General features: G+C 47.2%; 1 protein-coding gene across 2 annotated transcripts in view; it reads right to left on the reverse strand.

Moving 5' to 3' along the window:
• Positions 1–281: 281 nt before the first annotated feature.
• Positions 282–21,484, reverse strand: part of LOC138771860 (splicing regulatory glutamine/lysine-rich protein 1-like) — a 28,115-nt gene continuing 6,912 nt past the window's right edge. Inside the window, exons 1-8 of one of the 2 annotated variants that reach the window (XM_069951868.1) lie at positions 20,508–20,563; positions 20,101–20,245; positions 7,490–7,530; positions 6,019–6,104; positions 5,822–5,936; positions 5,336–5,385; positions 5,120–5,195; positions 282–684 (exon numbers count right to left, since the gene is read on the reverse strand). In XM_069951868.1, coding sequence (XP_069807969.1) covers positions 463–684; positions 5,120–5,195; positions 5,336–5,385; positions 5,822–5,936; positions 6,019–6,104; positions 7,490–7,530; positions 20,101–20,209 — 699 coding nt within the window. In that variant the 5' untranslated portion in view covers positions 20,210–20,245; positions 20,508–20,563 and the 3' untranslated portion in view covers positions 282–462. Of the gene's footprint in view, positions 685–5,119; positions 5,196–5,335; positions 5,386–5,821; positions 5,937–6,018; positions 6,105–7,489; positions 7,531–20,100; positions 20,246–20,507; positions 20,564–21,484 lie in introns of those variants that run through there. The other variant, XM_069951863.1, reaches the window with a different exon arrangement.

Here is a 21,484-nt window from a genome sequence, read left to right on the forward strand (position 1 = left end):
GAATGACCCGACCCATGAAGAGGCAGGACACCACCCATGAAGAAACAAAATAACTCCACCCATGAGGAAGCAAAATGATGTCATCTGTGAAATAACAGAATAACTCCTCCCATGAGGAAGGATGATTCCGATGGGGTCAGTTCTGACTGCCTCTATGGATTCTTGATTCCACAACATGCTGTCAGCTGGTTGTACTGTGTCAGCCACTGTCTGAAAAAATAAGAAAGTCCCAACTTTATATGCAAATGATTGTGTTTATTACATTTAAAGGGATTCTCCATCTAAATGTATCATTAGAATAATCTGACTGAGCTGGCAATCTACATGATGTGCTACTCCTCGAGTCCAGGTAGATGCCATGAAACATTCTCTGAGATGTGTCGTCAGATGGTTACATTGTAACTGAGCATCCATAGTAATCGAGCCGGGTGCAGAGAGAGGTCGATGAGGCTCAAAAATGTTTCATCTTTGGGTGCCAGTATCGGACTCCGCTACTATGTTGTCTACATGGCTGTTGGATTTCTCCACCTTCTTTGTACCATGGTCTCTGGATTTTGTGGCAGGCTGATGAGAGTCCACTGCTGAAGGTTGTTTGCTCTTCTGTGGATTTCGCCGTACCGCCTCAGCGGCCTTTTCATGGTCTCTCAGGAAGATGGCGTTGTGTCTGGTGTTGGGAATGGGCTCCTGGAAATGACAATAATGAAATGCTAAGTGCTATAACTACAATCAGTACAACAGGAAGCCATACAAGACCTTTACCAAGACTCTAGAGAATCTCCTGTGGTCTCACAATTCTCACATTGTGGAAGGATTCTTTACTGTAAGAGCAGTCACACTATGGAGTTCTCTGCACTAAGTTTGCATGATTATTTAGGGAGACCAACTAAAGAAGAGCTGATATTTTAGATGATCTCCCTGAGATCAGTGATTTTTTTTTGGCTTAATCATCTACTAGGCATTGCTCCCGCCTAGCCAGAACCCTGCTCCACACCGATGAGGGGCAACGACCTGAAACAGCTGTCTGTGGATACCTGGCTCTGGTTTTTCCCTTGTCATATCTTCAGACTTGTAAATGAGTTGGATATTGACTGAAAGGATCACTTAATATGGTGGTTTTGGTGGTACCAAAGCCTTGCTAGGTCCTTCATTGGAGGGATATCTGGCTAGCCCTGGGTTTCGATACTCTTATATGAGACTCCGTGGACTCTTTTGCAAGTTTCTAAAATGGTTGATTTATTAAAAAACTTTACTTGGGGTCCAGAGAGGGAATATGAAAGTTATATGTTACATGGAAGGTGTTTTGTGGTGGTCATTAGGGTTGAGTGACCTTGCTGAAAGTTTGGATTTGGCAACATTCGTCTGAACCTGGCCTTTGACCTTTCATTCCCGATGGCTTGAGAAGTTGGATGCAGCCCTAGTCCTGCATGTTTTCCATGACTCCGTAGGGCGGCAACTTCTCTAGACGCCGGGAGTCAAATGCCGAGTGTTCGGATTCTGCCAAACCTGAACTTCCGGCAAGTTCACTCAACACTAATTTGAAATCGGTAAGGATTGGACGAGATGGACTTCCTCTAGAATGACAAGTATACCTTGTAGCCATCTATGATATGTCACACATTACTTGGCACAAATCTTAGTCGAGACACATTACCTCCGAGAGCTATGGCTCCATTAAGGAGGAGCTGGATCTCAGCCAGTACCCAAGGCCGGGTTATGGGGCATATATTAGTTTTGCCACCTTAGCTTTGTATCTAGCTACCATTGCCAAGGCAGTGTGGCATTTCTGCTCTCCACCTTTACCAACGAGTTCATATCCCTTTAAGCCTCCCTTCCTTAGGGCTGGGGAGTAATACGATGCACTGACCAGAACACATTGGGAATTCATCCATCAGATTTGTGTTTGTGCTTTTTTTCCCGATTATAGTCACACTGTGACGGCAAATCATCAGGTGCCAGGGATGTATTCTTTGCCTTGAGGGAGCCCCCATGGTTGGCACAAGGTCTAATCCCCCGAGACAGCGATGTTAAGTCTTCTGCAATCTGCCCCGGGGCACCTGATCCCGGCCTGACGGAAGAGGAGCAGCTGCTGGCACTACTGGATGGCTTACCAGCTGCTGACACTACTGAATGCCGGGAGTCAGGGGCTTACCAGCTGCTAAACACCGCACACTGATAAAACCAACCAGTGTACCATGTACTGCTGCCAACCCTCACCAAGCCAACGAGAGAGCCCGGTTATATCTTCTCCTGGAGTCTAACATTCCTGCCAACTTCTGAGATTCAACCGAGAGATTCTGTGAAAAGGGACGGCAAGTGGCAGAGGATGATGTCTACCTGTGCCCTGTCAAACTAATACAGATCCCAGACCAGAACCCTAAAATAATAAAGATCACAGACCAGATCCCTAAACTAACAAAGACCCCAGACCAGATCCTTAAACTAATACAGACCCCAGACCAGACCCCTAAACTAATACAGACCCCAGACCAGACCCCTGAACTAATACAGGCCCCAGACCAGACCCCTAAACTAACAAAGACCCGAGACAAGATCCCTAAACTAAAAGAGACCCCAGACCAGACCCCTAAACTAATACAGACCCCAGACCAGACGCCTAAACTAATACAGACCCCAGACCGGACCCCTAAACCAATACAGACCCCAGACCAGACCCCTAAACTAATACAGACCCCAGACCAGACGCCTAAACTAATACAGACCCCAGACCAGACCCCTAAACTAATACAGACTCGAGACCAGACCCCTAAACCAATACAGACCCCAGACCAGACCCCTAAAATAATACAGACCCCAGACCAGACCCCTAAACTAATACAGACCCCAGACCAGACCCCAAAACTAATACAGACCCCAGACCGGACCCCTTAAGCTAATACAGACTCCAGACCAGACCCCTAATCTAATACAGACCCCAGACCGGACCCCTTAAGCTAATACAGACTCCAGTTTGGGAGCTTCCTGTAGAATGGGTGGGGCTTGCATATGTATGGGCGAGGCTTACATATAAATATACATATACATGTTGCTATATACACAAAGCGCCGTAGAGAATAGTGGCGTTGTCCTGTGTTGTCTTAGTTCTTGCTAATTCTATCTTGAGATGACTGCGGTTATAATCTGCGGTTATATTAAGGGTCGGAGTCTTCAGCCGACATATCCATAGCAACCACAACTCGCCGTGCTGCCAATCCCCATCCCCATCCTAGGTCGCCCTGTTACTCAGATTTTTTTCAGTACGTTCAGTACAAGATCATAGGTAACCAGGGTATAACTATTCACTACATTCACACCCAAAGCTGCATTCACTGTTCATTGTTTCCAACAGCAACCAGCAGAATTTTGAATGCAGCTCTGGAGGTGAATGGAGAATAAGCTATTATTCTGTGTTACACTATTTTGCAGCGATTTGTCATGAGAACTTAAAGGGCAGCTCCATCCTGGTGTGAGATTTGTAGATGGTGATCAGCGCCATCACCCATGAGCGGAGTCACGTTATCCTGCTATGACCATATGGGTCCCGGAGTAAACGTTTGCAGGTGTTCTCATAATTCATGGTAATAAGTCAGACACATGATCCGATTAAGAGCTGGAATTACGGCTGATGAACACGAAGCGCAAAATGCTGATATCATTTAATTTCTGCTTATTACTCCAAATTAGCATCCCGGTCAGAGGAATCAGCGTCTGGAAACCTTCCCCAGTCTGTCCGGCCGTGAACAGCCCCCCGGGGGACGTCCTCAGCATCAGAGACCTCACCTTATACGACCTCACAGCACTCCTATCCTGTACATACACTACAGAATTATATACAGTGTATACCCAGGTTATACCAGCTGTACATATATAATTATACACAGTATATACCCAGGGTATACCAGCTGTACAGATATATTATATACAGTATATACCCAGGTTATACCAGCTGTACATATATATTATATACAGTATATACCCAGGTTATACCAGCTGTACATATATAATTATACACAGTATATACCCAGGGTATACCAGCTGTACATATATATTATATACAGGAGATCCCCAGGGTATACCAGCTATACATATATAATTATATACATTATATACCCAGGCTATACCAGCTGTACATATATATTATATACAGTATATACCCAGGTTATACCAGTTGTACATATATAATTATATACAGGAGATACCCAGGTTATATCAGCTGTACATATATAATTATATACAGTATATACCCAGGTTATACCAGCTGTACATATTTAATTATATACAGTATATACACAGGTTATACCAGCTGTACATATATAATTATATACAGGAGATACCCAGGTTATACCAGCTGTACATATATAATTATATACAGGAGATACCCAGGTTATATCAGCTGTACATATATAATTATATACAGTATATACCCAGGTTATACCAGCTGTACATATATAATTATATACAGTATATACTCTGGTTATACCAGCTGTACATATATAATTATATACAGAAGATCCCCAGGTTATACCAGCTGTACATATAATTATATACAAGAGATACCCAGGTTATAGCAGCTGTACATATATAATTATATACAGTATATACCCAGGTTATAGCAGCTGTACATATATAATTATATACAGTATATACCCAGGTTATACCAGCTGTACATATATAATTATATACAGTATATACCCAGGTTATACCAGCTGTACATATATAATTATATACAGTATATACCCAGGTTATACCAGCTGTACATATATAAGTATATACTCTGGTTATACCAGCTGTACATATATAATTATATACAGTATATACCCAGGTTATACCAGCTGTACATATAATTATATACAAGAGATACCCAGGTTATAGCAGCTGTACATATATAATTATATACAGTATATACCCAGGTTATACCAGCTGTACATATATAATTATATACAGGAGACACCCAGGTTATACCAGCTGCACATATATAATTATATACATGAGATACCAGGTTATACCAGTTGCACATATATAATTATATACACAAGATACCCAGGTTATACCAGTATTCTCCATATCACTATATACAGGAGATCTATAGGACTCTTATAATTTTTTAAGGCTGTATACTCACTGGCTCACCCCGAGACGCTAATCCTCCGCCATTCCTTGAGGAATTCCTTGAAGACCCTTTGGATTTTTCTTGATTTCTAAATTGTGAAGAAATTTACACTATTTTACAGTCTGACAATACATAATAAAGCCAATAGGGGGTGACTGGTATTTACTGCAATACCAGATCCTGCCTGAGGACAACAGTGGTAGCCTGGACACATTTAGTAGATCTTACCTATAAGCCATAGCAGCCATGACTCCAGGAAAGTCCAGAAATTCTTCTACCTGTTTAGATGGTAAATATAACAATAAAACGGAAGTCTCCAATGAATTCTAGTAGAAAGGTAAAATACTGTACAAGGTTTAAAGGGCAACAAATAGGGGTGGAGTCAGAGAGCCTGGCCTAAGGTCGGGGCTAGTGACATCATTACATCAGTTTGGTGATGTCACCAAAGTGACTTGCAGTTGTGGGGTCCACAACCAGGCCCAATGTCTGGGACTGAGGTGAGGGTAATGCTGGGCCCATGGCAGTGCCCAATTTTATTACCATCTTATGGAAATTTTGTAGTTGGGTTGAAATTTTGTTGGGTTGAAAAGACTACGGGACAAAGTGGGTTATTTGCCAATGCTGTGACCCCTCATTTCTATCAACCCTTCATAATCATAAAATTTAAAAAAAATTTAAAAGTTGAACCTTCCTCATGGTCATCCTGTCTCTAACCTTTTCCTTGGCTTTGGCCCATTCTTTCTGTTCATCACCATCTTTCCTTGACTGCATCTTACTCATGTTTTCCTCTCGTCTTCCTTTGCTCTTCCCTCTGTCTTTGGCCAAGGAGCTGTAATGTATCAGACTGGAGAATTAGAGGCAATGGTTAGACACGGATCCCAGACTATATAAGGTTCAATGACTTTATCTACCGTGAGTCTGTACTTTCCTCCTCTCCGTCACTTATGTTCACGTCCCGTTTCACTTGTTCAATAAGTTTGGAGCAAATGTCACTTTCCTAAAAAAGAAGAGAATTTTTCTTACTATGACCATGAGAGGGACCTAAAAACAAGTCAGTAAAGTATGGAGGGGCAGTCGGTGATATGAAGGATGGGACCATCATGGTCATATTCCGTCACATGACAACCCAATGGAATCCAATACAATCGGACAAACCAAAACAGATCTGCTGACAAAAGTTTGGTCCATACCATGGAAGAAGCCAAGTTGACTGTTTAAAGTTCCTAGAAGAAAGTTGTCCAGGTTACCCAATACTTTTTATAGATACTGCCGACCTGAACAAGGTTCCTATAGCATAGGGTAAGAGGAGCAACACCATTTGTGGTCCATTTTATAATGGTCCCCTACCCTCAAAGGACTCCATTATCTTTTGTCACAGAGCCCTCCCTGTTCTCAACTATGAACTTTGAGGAGTCTAAGCAGATCGAAACGGATCTGCCCACAAAAGGTCATAAATCGGTCACTGGTATCTTGGGCAGAAGAGCATACCATAGAGGCAGCCAAGGTGGTTGTTATGGACCCTATAAGGGAAGTTGTCCCATCCTTGTCCTCCATGGATATTGTCAACCTACACAAGTCCATTCACAGGGTCAGAGAATCAACCACCCATGAATTACCATGCAAAGTGACCCCATTTGGCTGATGCTATGCGGTTCACTCTCTCCACACTTGCTTGATCATCTCACATAGTTCAACCAGACCTCGATGAAACTGATCTGTTCATGAAAGGTCGTCAATGTATATTGTCACCCGCACAAGCCCAGGTAGTAGGAGCAACAAGGACGCCCATCACCTGTAAAAACCCCATTGAGCTAGTAAGGTCTACTCTCCTCTTCTACTTCTTCATCATCTCACATAGTGATCCCAGATCTTGTTGATGAGGTCCAACAGACTAAAACAGATCCAACCATTCTAGATCCTTCTCCCCATGGATATCTCCACCTGCACAAACCTTTCTTTCTACAGGGGCTTGCTCTTCGGTACCCTTGTCTCATTATGATCCTATACTCTTTGTAAGGTGAAACAAGGAACCCACAGGGAAAGCTTCAATGAAGAAACAGAGTCCTGCCCTTGGGGTTACAAGAAGAAGCCTCAACTTTCCCACCAAGTTCTTTCGATTGGCTGACGTAGGCAGAACTAGGCAGATCACTCTATTCATCTCCTGACTGTTGGCTACAAAGATCAGTAGAAAGTAGAGGAACATATATACTGTAGTTCATGCCGATGTTGACCTGTTTTTGAGTCCATGGCCTCGTACCTACCTCGGTCTAATAACTCTAGGACAGGACGTCTTTTTTTTTTCTCTGCCACCAGTTAACTTGTAATACAAGGAACTCAATGCATCGTAGTCCCATTAATCAGCATTGCTCTTGGATTACTCACCCTCGCCTGGTCCGATACATTGATTTTCTTATCTCCGAGCCCTGAATCAAAGATGAAAAAAAAAATTGAACTGCAGGCGATAATTACAGATGAGCCTAAAAACAGAACAAGGCGCTTTGACTGAGTCAGGTTCCTATTAATGAATCATATCCTGGCCACGTAGTAACCTAGCTGGCACTGCTGGGCAGGAACGCCAGGCTTATAAATCACGACCTCATTGCTGAGTTAATGCGCTCCCATTGTAGCCCTGAATTACGGATATTTTTAAATCCAATTTCACCCGTAATTGTAGATGTGACTTACCCAAGAAACAAAAAGTTGTACGTTCTGTTCCCTGGTCCTGACATCTAATGATTGACCAAAGATTCCATTATCTACAGGGACATGGAGGCTTAATGATCCGAGTCTCTCTACATATCTTTCGAGCTGGTCGTATAATTTTTTCGGATTTTTTCAATAACGGTAATTACCATTGGCCATCTGCCGAACACATCAGACTCCTTCAATTATCTTTTTGAGTCACCATGAGTCAACAGGTGAAAAGTAAGTGTGACAAAAACATTGGCATAAGGGATTGTTTGGAGTTCACGGGGGATAAGAGTGACTACATTTTCCCAATAGCAAATGGATACATGGAATAATAGAGATGAGCAAATTTACCAAAATTTGATAGATTTGATTGGGTCCCAACTGCCTCGAAAAGTTGACAATGAAGCTCTGAGGTCTCTTAGGTTTGTCCTACAAGACAGTAGGGTTCCCGATGGAACATGATGGACAAGACAGGAGATGTGCAGCTATGTAGGACTAGTAGAATAAGGAGGAGTAAGTGCTCATGAGCAGGGACACACGTGGTGAGTGCAGGTGAGAAGGTACAAGGGCACAACACCTAGACAGGTATACAGAATGATCCATAGTAACTGCAATGTGATGACCCGCTGATGCTATCCTCACCGTTCGGAACACCTTCACCAGTATCAAATGGAATGTGGAGAAAGAGGTGGACCGAAGAGATGGTATTGCACTCAGCATGAAGATAAATTGGATATTTATTGGCACAGAACGACACGTTTCGAGATCCAAACAATCTCTTCTTCAGGTAAATGCAAGGTATCTGCAACGCCACTTCTTTGATCCACCTCTTCCTCTATGTTGGCCTCAAATTTGAACGATTCATCTGAAACAAACCTCAAAAATTTTGGATTGGCCAAACCAAATTGATTAGTTTTTTCAACTTTTAGCGTCCTCTCATTGCATTGTCCATATGTGATCCTCTTATCTTGGCTTCATATGAAGCCCCATTGTAAATACTTGTTTCACCAGTGATGAAGGCCCCCGCCCCCCACACTTTTTGGAGTTTTCTTCAATACCATGCTGGGTCTTGAGGTCACACGTTACAGAATCTCTTCATTACTTACACATATCACAACAGGGTGTAAAGAGTCTTCACTTCAAGAGAGCACTGCTGGGAGATTGTCCATGTAACACCAGTGGTTCATACTGGACAGCATTGAGGTTTTTGCCACCATTGGTTCTTCTATAGAAATGTTGTTTTTTTTTGTATTGATTATTTTTTAATTGGGCAAAAATACTTAATATAAAAGAACAAAAGATTTTCCCTCCTCTTTCTGCCTTTTTATGTCCTTAAAGTAGAAGTTAGAGGGTTTGTTTGGGATATTTTATTGGTGCCCTCTACCTACGATAGACCTTAATACCAGATCAGAGGGGTTTTGACTCTTGACTAGAGATAAGCGAATTTGCCGAAGTTCGGGTTCGTATGAACCTGAACTATCGGCTTCTGATTCCCGCTGTCTGCAGCCTCGGTGAACAGGGTGGATACAGCCGGAGGACCGCCTGGAAAACTGGGATACAGACATTGGCATAGGCAGGGGCGTAACTAGAAATGGCTGGGCCCCATAGCAAACTTTTGATTGGGGCCCCACCCCCTCTCGATCGACCACTACGCCATCAACACACTCAGCTCTACACAGGTTCTGTACACCATATAAATTACAGTACAGTTACATCAGGTAACTTACAGGAGACGTCTTCTCTGATCGGAGTTCTTCCCTTTTCATTTTCTTTTCCATCTGCCCTGGGCCGTTATGAGAACCTTTCCGGGCCACGAATCCACAGAATCTGCCAGACAGACATATTAGGCTCCTCACACATTAGTCACCATCCTCATCTCTACCAACTGCACATCTGTATTGGCCCCTTTACACCCACATTTAGTGGGTAGGCTGACTCTATGTGATCCCATTTTAGTATATGGCCCTCCTCTCTGTCGCCCCTCCTTATAGATAGCTTCCTTATGTTGCCCCCCCCCCCCGCTGTCCCCCTTATAGATGCCCCCCCATGTTGTCCCCTTATAGATGGTCCCCTATGTTGCCCCCCCTATAGATGGCCCACTTTCCCCCTTTATTGTCCCCTTATAGATGTTCCCCTCTCCCCCAATGTTGTACGTTTATATCCCCCTCTCCCCCTATGTTGTCCCCCTCTCCCCCTATGTTCTCCCCTTATAGATGGCCTGCTCTCCCCCTATGGTGTCCCCCCTTATAGATGGCCCCTTCTCTTGCCCCCCCTTCCTTATAGATGCCCCCTTCTCTCCCCCCCCTTCCTTATAGATGCCCCCTTCTCTTCCCCCCCTTCCCTTCCCCCCCCCCCTTCCTTATAGATGCCCCCTTCTCTTGCCCCCCCTTCCTTATAGATGCCCCCTTCTCTCCCCCCCCTTCCTTATAGATGCCCCCTTCTCTTCCCCCCCTTCCGTATAGATGCCCCCCTCTCTTCCCCCCCCCCCTTTCTTATAGATGCCCCCCTCTCTTTCCCCCCCCCTTCCTTATAGATGCCCCCCCTCCTTCCTTATAGATGCCCCCCTCTCTCCCCCCCCTTCCTTATAGATGCCCCCTTCTCTTCCCCCCCTTCCATATAGATGCCCCCCTCTCTTCCCCCCCTTCCATATAGATGCCCCCCTCTCTTCTCCCCCCTTCCTTATAGATGCCCCCCTCTCTTCCCCCCCCTTCCTTATAGATGCCCCCTTCTCTTCCCCCCTTCCATATAGATGCCCCCCTCTCTTCCCCCCTTCCATATAGATGCCCCCCTCTCTTCTCCCCCCCTTCCTTATAAATGCCCCCCTCTCTCCCCCCCCCCTTCCTTATAGATGCCCCCTTCTCTCCCCCCCCCTTCCTTATAGATGCCCCCTTCTCTCCCCCCCCTTCCTTATAGATGCCCCCTTCTCTCCCCCCCTTCCATATAGTTGCCCCCCTCTCTTCCCCCCCCCCCCCTTCCTTATAGATGCCCCCTTCCGAGGAAAGTAAGTTTAAAAAAAAGAAAAAAAAACTCACCTAACAACACGCTCCCCCGTCGAGCCTTTTTCCTGTCACCCCCTGTCTGATGCGCGGCTGCCGTCTGATGCCGCGTCCTAGCCCCGGCAGCGCGCGTATCATAGAGTTCTGTGTGGGCCTGTGGCCGTGACTTCCGGCACACGTCTCTGTGCCGGAAGTTGAACCGCAGCACAAGCCCACACAGAACTCTATGATACGCGCGCTGCCGGGGCTAGGACGCGGCATCAGACGGCAGCCGCGCATCAGACAGGGGGTGACAGGAGCGCTGTGGACCGGTCCCGTGCTCCTCCTGGCCCAGTGACTCCTTTTCCCTATGGTTGGGGAAAGGAGTCTCCGGGTCGGGAGGAGCACGGGACCGGCCCCCGGCTACAGCACCCGGGAGGCATGCTCAGCCGCCGGGTGCTGCAGGATATGTAAGCCCCAGGGGCCCGCGTCACGGGCCCCTCATGCGGCGGGGCCCCGTAGCAGCCGCTACGGCTGCTACGGCGGTAGTTCCGCCAGTGGGCATAGGCTATATCCCAGTTTTCCAGGCGGTCCACCGGCTGTATCCACCCTGTTCACGGAGGCTGCAGACAGCGGGAATCAGAAGCCGATAGTTCAGGTTCATACGAACCCGAACTTCGGCAAATTCGCTCATCTCTAGTCCTGAGACCTCAATAACTGTAGAGGCTTCCGCACTTGTATGAGCTCTTAACTTCCTACCAGGAACGTTGGGTAGCATCAGAACCTGATGGGGCACTTTGGCCCATTGAAGTAAATAGGACAAGCTGCAATACCAGGTTCAGCCACTATGACTGAAAAAATTCTGCTGGCGCCTCCTCTGTATTCAGTCATGTGACCTGAGCTCTAACTGCTCTGACCTTCCTCTGAACTCCCACAATGCACTGGTCTCTGACAATAGCAAAAATCTAAGTGCACTAGAAAAAAATATAGCTGCTTCCGTCCAAAAACGGCACCACTCTTGTCCACGGGATGCTTACGGAATTTCAGAAAACTCCATAGAAGTAAATGGATCTAAGCTGCAATACCAAACACAACCTGTGGACAAGGGTGGCGCTGTTTTTGGAAGAAAGCAGCCATGTTTTTATAGCTAGTGGACAGCCCCTTTAAACCGAATACTGTAAAAAAAATATATAAATAAATGATTCACCGGCTAAAAATAAACGAGAGCCGACTGTCTGTTCTAATTGACAGTAGAGTAATAGGGATTTCACACCCAGTCAGTAAACAGTGTCACCTGAATCTCCGAGGGACAAGAACTGTTAATTGTGTTTGTGAGTCAGGGCGGTCAGGTGATAGAACCCGCCACCCTCGGCCCGCTCCACCACCCGCCAAACAATCTCCATCCCAGGAAGATCGCAGGACTTGGATTCATGTCAGATATCACGTCGCTTCCCAATTACTTTTCCTGCCAAAAGAATTTTATTTATTATTTCAATATTATCTCCCAATTAGTGCGGCAGAAAGAGTTAATGCGACCGCTGAGCGGAGTCTCAATTGGGGGGAGGGGGGGGGGAACTAGAAATGATTGGGAAATATCTGCCCCTCTAATATTCCGTATTATCTCCTATATATATTCCCAACTCTCCCACAACAAGTGATTCTCCCGCTCCTGCAGCCTCCTCATTCCCGGGTGTTCTGCTACATTGTTCACAATAGCACAGGGGGTGAGGGGATCAGGAGATCAGGAAGAGATCAGGGGAGAAGTGAGTATCTGTCTGGGCTCTGTATTTAGGGGATAGTCTGGTCTGGGCTCTGTATTTAGGGGATAGTCTGGTCTGGGGTCTGTATTTAGGGGATAGTCTGGTCTGGGCTCTGTATTTAGGGGATAGTCTGGTCTGGGCTCTGTATATAGGGGATAGTCTGGTCTGGGGTCTGTATTTAGGGGATAGTCTGGTCTGGGCTCTGTATTTAGGGGATAGTCTGGTCTGGGGTCTGTATTGAGGTGATAGTCTGGTCTGGGGTCTGTATATAGGGGATAGTCTGGTCTGGGGACTGTATATAGGGGATAGTCTGGTCTGAGGACTGTATTTAGGGGATAGTCTGGTCTGGGCTCTGTATTTAGTGCATAGTCTGGTCCGGAGTCTGCATTGAGGGGATAGTCTGGTCTGGGGTCTGTATTTAGTGCATAGTCTGGTCTGGGGTCTGTATTTAGGGGATAGTCTGGTCTGGAGTCTGTATTTAGGGGAAGTCTGGTCTGGGGTCTGTATTTAGTGCATAGTCTGGTCTGGGGTCTGTATTTAGTGCATAGTCTGGTCTGGGGTCTGTATTTAGGGGATAGTCTGGTCTGGGGTCTGTATTTAGGGGATAGTCTGGTCTGGGGTCTGTATTTAGTGCATAGTCTGGTCTGGGGTCTGTATTTAGGGGATAGTCTGGTCTGGGGTCTGTATATAAGGGATAGTCTGGTCTGGGGTCTGTATTTAGTGGAAGTCTGGTCTGGGGTCTGTATTTAGGGGATAGTCTGGTCTGGGCTCTGTATTTAGGGGATAGTCTGGTCTGGGGTCTGTATTTAGGGGATAGTCTGGTCTGGTGTCTGTATTTAGTGCATAGTCTGGTCTGGGGTCTGTATTTAGGGGATAGTCTGGTCTGGGGTCTGTATTTAGGGGATAGTCTGGTCTGGGGTCTGTATTTAGTGCATAGTCTGGTCTGGGGTCTGTATTTAGGGGATAGTCTGGTCTGGGGTCTGTATTGAGGGGACAGTCTGGTCTGGGGTCTGTATTGAGGGGATAGTCTGGTCTGGGGACTGTATATAGGGGATAGTCTGGTCTAAGGTCTGTATTTAGGGGATAGTCTGGTCTAAGGTCTGTATTTAGGGGATAGTCTGGTCTGGGGTCTGTATTGAGGGGACAGTCTGGTCTGGGGTCTGTATTGAGGGGATAGTCTGGTCTGGGGACTGTATATAGGGGATAGTCTGGTCTAAGGTCTGTATTTAGGGGATAGTCTGGTCTAAGGTCTGTATTTAGGGGATAGTCTGGTCTGGGGTCTGTATTGAGGGGACAGTCTGGTCTGGGGTCTGTATTGAGGGGATAGTCTGGTCTGGGGACTGTATATAGGGGATAGTCTGGTCTGAGGACTGTATTTAGGGGATAGTCTGGTCTGGGCTCTGTATTTAGTGCATAGTCTGGTCCGGAGTCTGTATTGAGGGGATAGTCTGGTCTGGGGTCTGTATTTAGTGCATAGTCTGGTCTGGGCTCTGTATTTAGGGGATAGTCTGGTCTAAGGTCTGTATTTAGGGGATAGTCTGGTCTAAGGTCTGTATTTAGGGGATAGTCTGGTCTGGGCTCTGTATTTAGGGGATAGTCTGGTCTGGGGTCTGTATTGAGGGGATAGTCTGGTCTGGGGTCTGTATTGAGGGGATAGTCTGGTCTGGGGTCTGTATTTAGGGGATAGTCTGGTCTGGGGTCTGTATTTATGGGATAGTCTGGTCTGGGGTCTGTATTTAGGGGAAGTCTGGTCTGGGGTCTGTATTTAGTGCATAGTCTGGTCCGGAGTCTGTATTTAGGGGATAGTCTGGTCCGGAGTCTGTATTTAGGGGATAGTCTGGTCTGGGGTCTGTATTTAGTGCATAGTCTGGTCTGTGGTCTGTATTTAGGGGATAGTCTGGTCTGGGGTCTGTATATAGGGGATAGTCTGGTCTGGGGTCTGTATATAGGGGATAGTCTGGTCTGGGGTCTGTATTTAGTGCATAGTCTGGTCTGGGCTCTGTATTTAGGGGATAGTCTGGTCTGGGCTCTGTATTTAGGGGATAGTCTGGTCTGGGCTCTGTATTTAGGGGATAGTCTGGTCTGGGGTCTGTATTTAGGGGATAGTCTGGTCTGGGGTCTGTATTTAGGGGAAGTCTGGTCTGGGGTCTGTATTTAGTGCATAGTCTGGTCTGGAGTCTGTATTTAGGGGATAGTCTGGTCTGGAGTCTGTATTTAGGGGATAGTCTGGTCTGGAGTCTGTATTTAGGGTATAGTCTGGTCTGGGGTCTTTATTTAGTGCATAGTCTGGTCTGTGGTCTGTATTTAGGGGATAGTCTGGTCTGGGGTCTGTATATAGGGGATAGTCTGGTCTGGGGACTGTATATAGGGGATAGTCTGGTCTGAGGACTGTATTTAGGGGATAGTCTGGTCTGGGGTCTGTATTTATGGGATAGTCTGGTCTGGGGTTTGTATTTAGGGGATAGTCTGGTCTGGGCTCTGTATTTATGGGATAGTCTGGTCTGGGGTTTGTATTTATGGGATAGTCTGGTCTGGCTCTGTATTTAGGGGATAGTCTGGTCTGGGGTTTGTATTTAGGGGATAGTCTGGTCTGGGGTCTGTATTTAGGGGATAGTCTGGTCTGGGGTCTGTATTTATGGGATAGTCTGGTCTGGGGTTTGTATTTATGGGATAGTCTGGTCTGGCTCTGTATTTAGGGGACAGTCTGGTCTGGGGTCTGTATTTATGGGATAGTCTGGTCTGGGCTCTGTATTTAGGGGATAGTCTGGTCTGGGGACTGTATATAGGGGATAGTCTGGTCTGGGCTCTGTATTTAGGGGATAGTCTGGTCTGGGGACTGTATATAGGGGATAGTCTGGTCTGGGGTCTGTATTTAGGGGATAGTCTGGTCTGGAGTCTGTATTTAGGGGATAGTCTGGTCTGGGGTCTGTATTTATGGGATAGTCTGGTCTGGGGTCTGTATTTAGGGGATAGTCTGGTCTGGGGACTGTATATAGGGGATAGTCTGGTCTGGGGTCTGTATTTAGGGGATAGTCTGGTCTGGGGTCTGTATTTAGGGGATAGTCTGGTCTGGGGTCTGTATTTATGGGATAGTCTGGTCTGGGGTCTGTATTTAGGGGATAGTCTGGTCTGGGGTTTGTATTTAGGGGATAGTCTGGTCTGGGGTCTGTATTTATGGGATAGTCTGGTCTGGGCTCTGTATTTAGGGGATAGTCTGGTCTGGGGTCTGTATATAGGGGATAGTCTGGTCTGGGGTCTGTATTTATGGGATAGTCTGGTCTGGGGTCTGTATTTAGGGGATAGTCTGGTCTGGGGTTTGTATTTAGGGGATAGTCTGGTCTGGGCTCTGTATTTAGGGGATAGTCTGGTCTGAGGACTGTAATTAGGGGATAGTCTGGTCTGGGGTCTGTATTTAGGGGATAGTCTGGTCTGGGGTCTGTATTTATGGGATAGTCTGGTCTGGGGTCTGTATTTAGGGGATAGTCTGGTCTGGGGTTTGTATTTAGGGGATAGTCTGGTCTGGGGTCTGTATTTAGGGGATAGTCTGGTCTGGGGTTTGTATTTATGGGATAGTCTGGTCTGGGCTCTGTATTTAGGGGATAGTCTGGTCTGGGGACTGTATATAGGGGATAGTCTGGTCTGGGGTTTGTATTTAGGGGATAGTCTGGTCTGGGCTCTGTATTTATGGGATAGTCTGGTCTGGGGTCTTTATTTAGGGGATAGTCTGGTCTGGGTCTGTATTTATGGGATAGTCTGGTCTGGGGTCTGTATTTAGGGGATAGTCTGGTCTGGGGTCTGTATTTAGGGGATAGTCTGGTCTGGGGTCTGTATATAGGGGATAGTCTGGTCTGGGGTCTGTATTTAGGGGATAGTCTGGTCTGGGGTCTGTATTTAGGGGATAGTCTGGTCTGGGGTCTGTATTTAAAGGATAGCCTGGTCTGAGGTCCTTATTTTGGAGATATGGGGTCTGTACAGTATATAGAGGCTTGTCTGGTCTGTGTTTAAAGACAGTCTGGGGTCTATATCAAGGGGGATGAGCCCTGGAATCTGTGTTTTTGTGGGGAGTCTATTAGTTTGGGGGTCTATAATTATTTCAGGGTGCAACAAAAAAGAATTATATGTACTGTTCATTATTCCAATGCCATGGGTTGGGGGTGGTGTCTTATTTACATGAATGGGACCAAAACATCTGTGCTGTACACTCAGGGCCATTTCTAGAGGCGGGCGGGCCGGGCGACCGCACAGGGCGCCGACAGCTAGGGGGCGCTGGTGGCTCCACTGAGCTGCGCGCACCCCGGCCGCCCGCCCGCTCACCCCATCACCTAGCTTTGTGACACCCTGCCTCTGTGCCCCATCACAGGGCAAGACTGGTGCCCGAACGTTGTTCCGCCCCGCCGCCCGAACGTAGCTCCGCCCCTGCCCGAACGTAGCTCCGCCCCCCATGGACCGGCCGGACCCTGCCGAGCACTCTGCAGGCCGCTACAGACATCTTCTCCCTGAGCAGGCGCAATGACGTCCTATCACTGCGCCTGCTGAAGAGAGAAGATGTGTGCAGGGGTGACGGCGGCCTGCTCCTCGCAGGCTGGAGAAGAGAGGGACCTGCTGTATACTGGAACAAGGTGAGTATAATGGTTTGGTTTTTTTTGTGTGGACAAAGCATGGGGGGCTTATTACTATGGGTGGGGGAGCACAGGGGGGCTTATTACTATGGGTGGGGGAGCACAGGGGGGCTTATTACTATGGGTGGGGGAGCACAGGGGGGCTTATTACTATGGGTGGGGAGCACAGGGGGGCTTATTACTATGGGTGGGGGAGCACAGGGGGGCTTATTACTATGGGTGGGGGAGCACAGGGGGGCTTATTACTATGGGTGGGGGAGCACAGGGGGGGTTATTACTATGGGTGGGGGAGCACAGGGGGGCTTATTACTATGGGTGGGGGAGCACAGGGGGGCTTATTACTATGGGTGGGGGAGCACAGGGGGGCTTATTACTATGGGTGGGGGAGCACATGGGGCTTATTACTATGGGTGGGGGAGCACATGGGGCTTATTACTATGGGGGAGCACAGGGGGGCTTATTACTATGGGGGAGCACAGGGGGGCTTATTACTATGGGTGGGGGAGCACAGAGGGGCTTATTACTATGGGTGGGGGAGCACAGGGGGGCTTATTACTATGGGGGAGCACAGGGGGGCTTATTACTATGGGTGGGGGAGCACAGAGGGGCTTATTACTATGGGTGGGGGAGCACGGGGGGCTTATTACTATGGGTGGGGGAGCACAGGGGGGCTTATTACTATGGGTGGGGGAGCACGGGGGGCTTATTACTATGGGTGGGGGAGCACGGGGGGCTTATTACTATGGTTGGGGGAGCACAGGGGGGCTTATTACTATGGGTGGGGGAGCACAGGGGGGCTTATTACTATGGGTGGGGGAGCACAGGGGGGCTTATTACTATGGGTGGGGGAGCACAGGGGGGGCTTATTACTATGGGGGAAGAGCACAGGGGGGATTATTACTATGGGGGAAGGGCACAGGGGGTATTACTATGGGGACTGCACAGGTGGGTTTATTACTATATGTGAACAAACCATGGGGGATTATTACTATGGGGGGAGCACAGGGAGGATTAATACTATGGGGGGGGGGGGCAAAGAGGAATTATTACTATATGGAGGCACAGCAGGGGATCCTACATACAGGGGGCAACTCACATACCTACTGACTTTACTGCACAAGACACAAAAGAAGTGGAAGTTGTAAAAGTGCGGAACCTAAGATGTTTGTCTGGCAGGTTCACAAGAGATGAATTGTTGCTGCAAGAAATCATCATGGTGGACTGGGCCAGATGGAGAGGAAAAGGGAAAGTGATGCCTCAGATCAAAGAAGACATCGCCTGTGAGTCACTGAACTTTTTTTTTGTTTTTTTTTTTTGGGGGGGGGGGGGGGGGGGCGCTTTTAGCAGGATTCGCCCTGTAGTCAAAATTACCTAGAAACGGCCCTGTGTACACTATGTCCACGGCCGTGTTACACGTCCCATTTTACATTTCTCCTGACCTATGCTTCAGCCGTATGCTTGTCCCAACCTATGGCTCCGCCTTATGCCTGTCCTGACTTATTGCTCCCCCTTATGCTTGTTCTTGTCTATGGCTTAGCCGTATGCTTTTCCCGTCCTATGCCTCTGTATTATGTCTGTCCCAACCTGTTGCTCCACCTTATGCCTGATCGGACTTATTGCTCCCCCTTATGCTTGTTCTTGTCTATGGTTCAGCCTTAGGTCTGTCCTGACCTATGGCTCCGCCTTATGCCTGTCCTGACCTATGGCTCCGCCTTATGCCTGTCCTGACCTATGGCTCCGCCTTATGCCTGTCCTGACCTATGGCTCCGCCTTATGCCTGTCCTGACCTTTACAGATACCTGACACACTCAGCTCTGCTATACCTGACACACTCAGCTCTGCTATATCTGATACACTCAGCTCTGCTATACCTGACACACTCAGCTCTGCTATACCTGACACACTCAGCTCTGCTATACCTGACACACTCAGCTCTGCTATATCTGACACACTCAGCTCTGCTGCATATGACACACTCAACTCTGCTGCATATGACACTATACTGAGCAGCGGCACTTCTGTGACACACTCAGCTCTGCTGCACATGACACACTACACTGAGCAGCAGCTCTTCTATATCTGACAAACTCAGCTCTGCTGCATATGACACACTCAGCTCTTCTATATCTGACACACTCAGCTCTGCTGCATATGACACTATACTGAGCTGCAGCTGACACACTCAGTTATATTGAATATGTTCTGATACACTCGGCTCTGCTATATGTGACATACTCCACTCTTCTACATATGATAACACTCATCTCATATATTCAGACCTGAAGGATCTGACACACCTGGCCCTACCCTATGCTCATCTCCTTCACACCTGACACACTCACCTCTTTTATATCTGACACACTCAGCTCTGCTTCATCTGACTCACTCAGCTCTTTAACACCTGACACACTCATCAGATATGCTCATCTTCTTCACACCTGACACACTCAACTCTGCTACACCTGACACACTCACCTCTGAATTTGACACACGCATCTCTATTATACCTGACACACTCAGCTCTGCTACATCTGACACACTCATCTCCTTTACACCTCACACGCTCATCTCTGTTACTCCTGACATCCTCAGCTCTGCTGCATTTTGGACTGTGCAGTATTTCAGACTTTTAAAAGGGGCGGTCCCATCACACCAAACTGAGAGCGATCAGCTGATCCCCCCCAGCACTCTGGATTTTGTTGGGAAAACTAGCGTCCTCTATAGGCGAGATGCAGTATTACATGGCGGCCATTTAGCTGTATACAAGGACGGCTCCATACAGATCCTCACTCATACAGGGGGGTCCTGAGCGCTGGGACCTCCGTCTATGACCTCCTTACAGGATGTTTGGGCTGAGCTGACCTTTAGGAATTGGCCCCTTTAAGGCCCCAAGCTGTTAGATACCCGAGGCTGAGGTATCACAGTATACAGAGAGGGTTTCGCCTTACCTGGTAGGGCGGCTTCTTCAGGGGGGACGGCTTCTTCAGGGGGAAACTTCACAAAGCAAATCTTTGCTGGGATTCTGAATGGCGGTGACTCGCTGTCGAACATGTTCATGTGGGCGACGTGGGCGAAGTGTCCGGCACGGTGACTCTAAGAGAAAAATACAGTCAGCAATAGGTGTAAGCGCTCTTATCTTATGGGGTTTATACTCCAGTCACCTCCAGAGCTGCACTCTGAATTCTGCCAGGACTGAGTGCAGCTCTGGAGGTGACTCCATAGGAAGCGAATCTTCTCAGCTTTATCCACATGATAATTTGTATAATTCAGGTTGTCTATGGATATAGAGCGAAACGTTGCGTCCCCCGGAGCTGCGTGCATCATGTGACCCTGGGAAGTAATAAAGTTTATTCACCTTGATCACAGTCCTCGCTGACAGTCGGTGCGGAGCAGAACATCACCGCCATCCAGTGATCGGCATTGTGGGGGATTTCTTTTTATTTTGTTTTTTTACAGCCTGAAGTTGTTCCTGTTTTTACTGCTGTCTATGGGGAGCTGCAGCTGCACCTACTCCACCGCAGCTACAACACTGACATCTAGTGGTCAGAAGGAGAACTGCACAGTAACGTCTACCAACAGTTCCTTATCCATCTGGTACAGCCGTCATCTCATGCAATAGGACAAGGCTGCGTTCACACAACCTTTTTTTTTTTTTTTTTAATAAACAGAATCGCTGTTGTTTGCCATTAAAACAACGGCCGTTCTTGTGAGAGAAATTGAAGTAAATGCAAACAAAGTCTGTTGTTCACACAGTGTACTGAGCAACAGCCGTGGGAATAATTGACGTGTCAATTATTTCCAGCCGTTGTGCATTGACTTTACTGCAATTTTTAGTGCAACAACGGCCGTTGTTTGCTATAGACCCCGCAGACCCTGCTTGAAGTTCTGCCTGTCCCATTGATTGAATAGGACGTCTCACCATCCGCCCAAAGAATTGACAAAGCAGATTCGTGGCGTAAATTCTGCTGTGTGAACAACAGAGAGGAAATCCCATTGAACACAATAGGACCTTGCTCTGTACATATTTTACAGGCGGAATTTCAAGTGGAATATGCGTAAAATTAAGTGTGGATTCCACTTGAAATTCCTCAGTGTGAACACAGCCGGAGTAAATAAACGGCATATTTAGTATCTTACCAGCTGATATAGTTACTATTTTGCTGCTGCCTATGAGCAGCTGCATCACCTACACACTATAGGTACAACACTGACATCTAGTGGTCAAAAGGGAAAACTGCAGTTCTTATGGGGAAGCTGTGGTATCAGGTAATCATCATCATCATCATCACCCTCATCATAATAATATACCTTCAGGGCTGTATTCTCACCCAT

This window comes from Dendropsophus ebraccatus, chromosome 1 (assembly GCF_027789765.1).
Source record: "Dendropsophus ebraccatus isolate aDenEbr1 chromosome 1, aDenEbr1.pat, whole genome shotgun sequence".
Lineage (NCBI taxonomy): Eukaryota > Metazoa > Chordata > Amphibia > Anura > Hylidae > Dendropsophus > Dendropsophus ebraccatus.